Source organism: Apteryx mantelli, chromosome 16 (assembly GCF_036417845.1).
Source record: "Apteryx mantelli isolate bAptMan1 chromosome 16, bAptMan1.hap1, whole genome shotgun sequence".
Taxonomy (NCBI): Eukaryota; Metazoa; Chordata; class Aves; order Apterygiformes; family Apterygidae; genus Apteryx; species Apteryx mantelli.
In genome coordinates, this window is record NC_089993.1 from 10,548,716 (window position 1) to 10,556,907 (window position 8,192).

General features: G+C 38.4%; 1 protein-coding gene across 4 annotated transcripts in view; it reads right to left on the bottom strand.

Annotated features, from left to right (window-relative positions):
- Positions 1 to 7,944, bottom strand: part of SNX29 (sorting nexin 29) — a 157,570-nt gene extending 149,626 nt beyond the window's left edge. For all 4 annotated transcript variants that reach the window (XM_067306486.1, XM_067306487.1, XM_067306488.1 and 1 more), the window contains exons 1-3: positions 7,879 to 7,944; positions 1,402 to 1,466; positions 541 to 593 (exon numbers count right to left, since the gene is read on the bottom strand). In XM_067306486.1, coding sequence (XP_067162587.1) covers positions 541 to 593; positions 1,402 to 1,466; positions 7,879 to 7,885 — 125 coding nt within the window. In that variant the 5' untranslated portion in view covers positions 7,886 to 7,944. The remainder of the gene's footprint in view (positions 1 to 540; positions 594 to 1,401; positions 1,467 to 7,878) is intronic.
- Between the last annotated feature and the right edge of the window lie 248 nt (positions 7,945 to 8,192).

Sequence of the window (8,192 nt, forward strand, 5' to 3'; positions counted from 1 at the left end):
CATCTTAAAAATCTTAGAAACTAATATGCCATATCCAACATCAACAGATGCAAATAACAGGAATTAAATGAATTTTTTTTACTTATATTAATAAAAAGGGACAACTTTCAGTACAGAAAAAGAAGGAAAGCAGATTTAAGCACATCAGGAATAAGGAAAAAAACAAGAACAACTTTGCGAGTGTGCATTAAACACACTTGAGACTTAGGTGTAAAGCTACACTAAAGAAAGGTGTAGTGGTAACAAATGCACTAATTTTAAAAGAGGTTTTAGGGAAAAAATTATTCTAATCTCACATTCAGACTTTGCAATTCAATGCCTTGTCATTAACTCTGCAGCCACTTAAAACACTTGTAACTTCACCCACAAGAAGAAGCTTTGCTAAGCTATAAACATGAACAATTCAGAGTCCTATGTCAGTGTCTATGTAAACAAGAGGAAATGGGAGGGTTTTTTTAATATGGCAAATATTTTTGTGCTATATGCTTTATGTAGTTTTATGTAATCTAAGCATGTTAAAAGTTTCTTAGACTATTTTACCTGCTATCAGAATCTGAAGCAATTTCTTTTCTTCCTCCAAATCGTATCTGACACTGCAATAAATAGATTTTAATACATTTCTGTTACACTAAGAAACTGAACATTCTGAAATATTTCCATTTAAGAACAAAACAAGAAGTCATAACAAAAAAAGGAAGTGGTACAAAACAGAGCAGTGGCAAATATAGCCTGCAGCCAAAAAGTGCTTTTTAGCATCATGTTCCACAGCCAGACTACTCTTGCAGTTCAGACATATTCTTGATAGCCAGAATAATATCTTAGGGCCATTTAGAATGCAAAAACTGAGCAAAAGTTACTACTTTTGAAGCTTTAAATGTATACCCACAAAAATAAACACTGCTCCTACTCGCCTCAGTGCTGCAATTACAGAAGAACTGTTATCTATAAAACATATGGTTGACTTACTTTGGAGGCTTTCTTTTACCTCCCAACCTCTCCCCTAAGTTGAATCAAATTTATGAAATTCTAGTTGCCAAACTTCATGTTGATACAAAAAACAAACTTCCCATCTTTATCTGTATTTCAACCCATTCACTAAAATCCTAGTGTGAAGAAAGCAAGCTGCAAATGTAAAATGTTAGCCAGTTTAGCCTTTGGAGTATACTGCAAATTACCTCAGTCATATAGTAAACATCCCAAGTATAATTTGCCTATGCAAGGATTTTAAACAAGTACTGCATAATATTCTTTTTCTAGCAGAAACAAAAGCTCTGTAGTACTATACGAAAGACAAGATTTCTTTTTCATTTGGTAAAGGGAGGAAAAAAGGCAATGACAGTTCCTGCCAGGACTGTTGACTCAGCATACGCATACTGTAGAAATAGGTTTAGGATTTCTCACCTGTTTAACTGCATCCAGTAACCGTTCTAGAAGAAACTGTCTTTTAGTGTCATTGCTCTGTGAACCTAAAATTCAACAAAATTCTATTACTTCTAAATAAACAGTATTTTAAGAAAAATATGCTGGGGTCAACACTGAGGCCCTGAAAAGCTTTCCCCTACATGTCAGTTATTCCATTACATTTATTAATGTATTTTCTCTGAGTAAAATCATGCAGTATAAGACTTTATTTTGCTGTTTCACATAATCTGTCTAATATGCAGCAATACTGTCTGAAAAATAACCTAGAGTCTGATTTTAGTAAGATCATGGTTTCATGATATAAGATACATAGCAGCAATACTAACTATAGTATAACTGTGCACAAACAACACAGGTTGCTCCTGGCTTGTTAGCAAAAGCACTTCTGGGGCCATATTACAAGCCTGGAACTGACCTACCTTAAGAAAAAAAATAAGACTTTTTTGTTGTTGTTGTTGGATTAGGTGTATGATGTGGCTTACACTGTAATCCCATAAAGTCTTGTACTGGGACAACTACCAGCAGTGTACCACCGGAGCATGAGAAAGGAGTGGAAAATGAGAAAGACAGCACGAATATCTTGTTACTGTCAAACAACCTCTAGTGTAAAAAAACATTGTAAATTAGGTGAAGAGCAATTGCTGCAATAAAGCCCTTAAAAATTAACTACCAGCACAGTCTTCTTCCTGATTAACACCTATAAAATAAAGTTTGTTACAATACAACCAACTATGCAAGACAATGTTTAACTTCTCAGTCATTTCAAAAACAGGTGGTATAATACTTGGCTTGTCTGAATATCCTTTATAAACATCTGTGACTGCGTTTAAAATTTTTGGTTAATTAGACTACATCACCTCTACAGTTTATTTATTCTGAGCTTAGGTTCAGAATATCCTACAAAAACCTCTCTGACCTACACAGAATTAAAATCATTCTGTTCTTCTCTCCTCTCACAGAACATTCAACTAACATATACATCGCCTGAAAGATAAGTATCAAAATTCTGCATGACTAAATTTCTCCAGATACCAAAAATCTAACACCACACACTAGCCCTCTAGTAAATAAACATGACTTAAAATTAAGATAAATGTCTCTTCCTTGCTGTCCACCACTACAAGGTGCCAGCCCCAGAATGGGGGTTGAATTATCTTTATAATTCCGTTCAAAGTAGATTCCTCCTATCTGAGCAGGGACAGAATTTGTCCTACTTAAACTATTCTGCCCCCAAATCTTAAGAGAAGTGTTGGGCTGGGGGGGGGGGCAAGGGGAAAATCACGTGCACACACACACACAGAGTCTTTAATAATACATGATACCGGAATAAAGAAAACAAAGGAAAAAACGTGTAAATGCAATGTAGCTCTTAGCTAGCTAAGCTTCACAAAGTTTATTTATCTGTTTATTTATTTATCTATTGACAGTGGCTTTTCAAGAACATACTTCAGAGATTTTGAGCTCTGACTCAAACTGTGCAGTTATGTGATGTAAGAGCCCTGGGTCTGCTAGTCAAATAGCTGTGATGTGTGCAAATTCAGCCAAAGGTGCAAACTATGCACAACACTAGTAGATGACACTAGAAACAAACCCAGTACCAAGTAGGTTCTAACTTCCAAACAACTATGCCAGTTATGCCACTACGAAGATTACATTTAACTCGTATAATCCCTATTACTCCACTCTGTGCTTCTGCAGAGATTACAGTTTTATTGAATTATATTCACTGTCCTTACCATGCATGCATTGACAAAAACAGAAACACATACCTACGCATCTAAATCCCTTACAACAAATCACTTAACTGTAAAATAAGGAAAATGCGTCATTAAACCCAAACTTTTAGTACAACCCTCCATAAACAGCAACATCAAATATACACAAATCTGCAGATATTCTGTACTGTTTCAAACTCATCTCTTCTATAGCCTTATGCTATCCATGTACCTGGGAGAATAAGGCATAACACAACATTTCTTTTTACACTAACACTTTGAGGCTACTTCAGAACAAAAACATGTAAATAATTTCACAAGCTGAAAAACATCTAGCCAACGAAAACTCTATGCATGTGGGTCAAGTTTGTCTTCCAAATGCAGTACAGGTTAGTTTTTAAATTCCCATCTCTTTGACACCTTTGTATCTAATAAATAAAACAGAAATGTTTTACAACTAGATACCACACAGTGAACAATATAAAAAAAAAAATCCATAAACACACAAATCCTACAGAAGAGGATCATCACTACACTAATTAATATTCTGAAAGACTGATGCATGCAATATCAAACAGACTTGAGTTTATACAGATTTAGTGCAGTTTAACATATATTTCATGTCTTTATTGTACTTGAGGTTATCCTAATAACAGTTATGACTGCACATGATTACAACGAATAATTTCCATAACCGGTTCAGCTCATCTTCACAATTAACAGTGTTATGAGGCCATGTAATGCCTGTATCACAAGTTGGCCAAAATTTCTGCTCAACACAAGTCTGCAGAACTCTACTATTGTTGTGTTTAGCATAGAAATTTTGTGGGTTGAGAAAAAAGAATATTCACAAAGTCTAATATTTTTTGAAAATTGAAACATTAAGTATTTTTTTCAAATAGAGGATATTTTTATTCTTTGTATTAAGTCTAGAAAATGTTTTTATTTTTCTGTAGTATTTGTAGCTGGCACACAATTTTAGAAACATTTTTGTTTTAAGTCGACTGAAGGTAAAAATAAATCTCTATCGAGTCTATCAAAGATTTTACTTTTCTACAGCCATAATGATTTTCTAAATCAACTCCTTAAAAAAAAAAAAAAAAAAAAAAGCATACATTCAGACAAGGGCACCAATTAAGCGTGATCCCCCCTAGTTCATTTCAAGACTAATTACGTATTACAAACTGACCAAACTACCCTTTTACAAATTCAAAATAGTGGTAACAAGTGCAGTAACACACATATAAGCATGAAATACATACTCCAAAAAAAAAAGTCAGAAAAAGGCTATTTTTAGACTATTCCCTTAAAAAAGGAAGTTCATACATAAGACTAGAAATAATTGTGAAAATGTAAGTATAAAGTAGAAAAACTGAGAAACTTAAAGAGATTCTTCCCACCTACATCTACTCAGTCAAAAAAGAGTAAAAATTAACCCCAGGTATTGCACCTGCCTCTGCAACCCTTGCCATTTTTTGTGGTTCACAGTCTGTTTTCTTATTTTTAAAGTGCACTTCTCACCATATTGTGATAAAAATATCCATGCATACAGCAGAAGAAACTGATTATGCAAGTAAGGGAAAACAGGAATTTCATCCAATTCTTTACAGGTATAGTTGTCTTCATCACCCCATGTAGAATATAGGTTAAAACAAAGATCTCAGACTACTCTTCTACATTTGGAGTCTTGCATGTAACATTTCAGACTATAATTCTTTTGGCCTTCTCTTGTGCAGGATCTGAGGGTACAAGTTTAAGATACAATAGAAACAAAGACCTGATTTAAATACTACCTCATGCTATCACATTGTTATGGTTATACTACCTCACCCTGAATTAACTGTATTTTACATGTTTTATGACAATTTCAAAACAAAACTGACGACACATCTGAGATTGCATTTTCACATATAGGAAGTCCAGCTCCCCTTCTGAGAAGGGGCAAAGGCAAATTAACAGGAGATTATTATTTCCTTGTAACACAAAATGAGAAGTTTAGTCAGTCTCCGGAAGTCAGAGGCAGGTGTACTACTTCCCTGCATTATCTACGCACCTAGAATTGAATGCTGTATATTCTGAAACAAGAGAGAAGGTAAGGACTTGACCAGCATTAACAATTTTTACTTGAAGCATAATAAACCTATTGTATTGTTCCATTCACAGTGTCTTTCAAAGGCATGAGACCCCACAGAAGCTAACCTAAGTTCTTTTTGGCAACCCTTTTCTAATTTTAAAATTCGATTGTGACTGGTGATATACATCATTTCCACCAAATACATCAGTTGAGACAAAAACAAAGAAATAGAAGATTCTGTGTTAATAGGTAACACTAATAATCCCATTGAGTAATTTTTTAAAAAGTTAATAAGCATGCTAAACAACATTGTCAGTTTGGCCATGAAAAGTACATAAATCTAGTTTCCCTGGGTTAAGTAATTAGTAATTAATTAATTAGTAAGTAATGTTAGTAATACTAAGTAATACTGAAATCAAAGGGAAGCTGCTTTCACATCCACTAGAAAAACATTGTAACTAAAAAATATGTTCAAAATAGCTACAGCTTTTAAGGCAGGAGGTCCTTCTACCTTTTAGGAACAGGCCTTTTACTTCGAGGGCTAAAATTGGGCAAAAAAAAAAAGTGTAGACAGTGGTGTTGCAGCCACAGAAAAAAGGACACGGTTAAGTTTGATGATGTCATCATTAGCGACCTCCTTCATCTGAAAGGAGCATAATAACAATACGCATTTCTTTGTCTTTCTCACCTATTCCATTTACATTACTCTGAAAAAATACTGTATAGTATTGTAGAATAGCAAAGTTCAGCAAAGGGCAAAATTAACATTCTTTATGCCATCTTACTGTCCAATCAAAACTGGTGGAAAACTCATAAAGGTCTTGGCAAGGACTACACACAGGTAGGCTACCAGGCAATTTGACTACTATCCTTAATGTCACAGCAGGCGTTATTATTTTTAAATAATTAAATTCTTTCTCTTCACTTAATTCTATACCTATTCGTTAGTTAAAAATAATTAAAGCTTTTAAAAATAACTACATGATGAGGCTTTATGCCAGAAGAGGTGCCATTTTGACTTTTCAATCGTAAAACAAAATTCAAATGGAGCTCCCAAAGATGGTCTCCTAAAAAGATTTAGGCCCTGATTTGCACAGGGCTAGTACTAGCTTGAATTCATGCATTGAAGGGCTGCAGTTTTGCATACAGAGAAAATGCTGACTCTTAAAAACATCAGAATTAGGATTCAGTCTATGCATAGTGTTCAAGTCCGAAGCACTTTAGAATATTTCTCTTTCCATAGTTTGAACAGTTTCACTCTTACTTGCATTTTCCACAATGCTAATTAACAATTTTCCCATAAGCACTTTTTTCCTTGCCTCTCTTTCCATAAGAAGTCTTTTAATATTGTTTTTTTCTTACCACAAAGGTCAGAACAAAACAGAAAAATGCAACTAAAGTGTTTTCATTTTCATTTTTGTTTGGTTTCATTTTCACAAATGAATGTTATTCATAAAACTGTATGGCATTTAGACTCCAGTTAACTCTTCAGATTTTCTTACTAGTTTTGGCAACAGATCTCACTACATGTTAAACCAGGGTGGAAGAAAAACCCTAAAAATCTGGTTCTCAGCTGGAGACAAGATAACACTCTCAGATTTGAAGATGACATATCCATTACTGAAGTTATATGAGTAGACCCATGAAAAGGATTTTCTTAAGCACCTCCCCACTTCAAAAAAAAAAAAGAGAGAAAAAAAAGAAAACTTGTCCATGTATTTTGAGTGTGCTAAGTGCCACTTATCCTGTCACACTTAAAAGAAAAATCTGTTGTCTATGAGTATTCCTTCCTCCATCCCACCATACAAATCCCCATTACAGCCCTTTCAAGTGGCTCTGCTTTCTCTACTCCTAAGGTTTTTGGCACATAAAGGTCAGTTCAGGAACATTTAATACTCGCGCAAAACTTTTACACGTTTTCCCTCACAGACACCTTAAAAATCTCTGGATTTAGTACAGCCACACGCACTACTTCACCATAACACTGAGCCCAGAAGGGAGGAGGACACAGCGAAAACAACACGTGCAGCGACTGACACGTACTCTTCAGGATAGAGTTAGACAAACAGCAACTATACACCTTCAGTGCTGTAAGGGATCACTTTTTAACTAATCATGCTTCTCACCTGTGTCACTAACTGTACTTTAAGTCCATGATCTTTGGGGGGTTTTTTTTAAGCTCTTGGCCATTTATATTCTCGGGATACTGCCTGCACTTCTGCACAACAGAGGCAATGGAGATCACCGAGACCAGCATCGTTTGTGTTTTGAGCTAGCCTCCCGCTCAGGGCAAGGCCTGAGGATCTAAAATGAGGTAAAACACCCTCTCTAGAGGGCTTAGGCCCACGAAACAAAAAAGAGGAGCAGGGGGCGGCGATGAGGGGCTGAGCCTTCCCCCGAAGTCTCCCGTGCCCGGTCGCCGCTGCAGCCCCTTCCCTGCGGGGGCATGAGGGGAGGGGGAAGGGGCCGCAGCGCTGCCGCTAGCCGAGCCGAGCCGAGCCGGGCCTGGGCGGGCAGCGGGAGCGCGGCGGAGGGGAAAGGAGAGGAGAGGAGGGGAAAGGAGAGAGGAAGAGGGGAGGGGAGGGGGCCCCGGGGCGCGCTCTGCCCGCTGCCAGCCCCGACCGCGCCGCGGCGGCTGAGAGGGCCCCGCTCGAGCCCTCCACTCACCACTCATGGTGGCCGCCGGGCTCGCACCCTCCGTCCGCCGGACCCGCTCCCTCCTCCCGCTGAGGCGGCCCGAAACCGGGCCGGTCACTTCGCACACTCCGCCCCGGAACCCGGCCCCGCCGCCCCGGAAGGTAAACACAGCTCCGCGGCGCCGCCGCCGCCGGGCCCGCACGCCCCGTCTGCTCCCCGCTGCCGAGCCGCGGCGGCGCCCGCGGCGGCCCCCTCACGGCGCGGGCTCCCTCAGGCGCGCGGCGGCGGCGGCGGCGGCGCCAACCGTCGCCGCTGCCCCCCCTCCCCCTCGCGGCCTCGGGGAT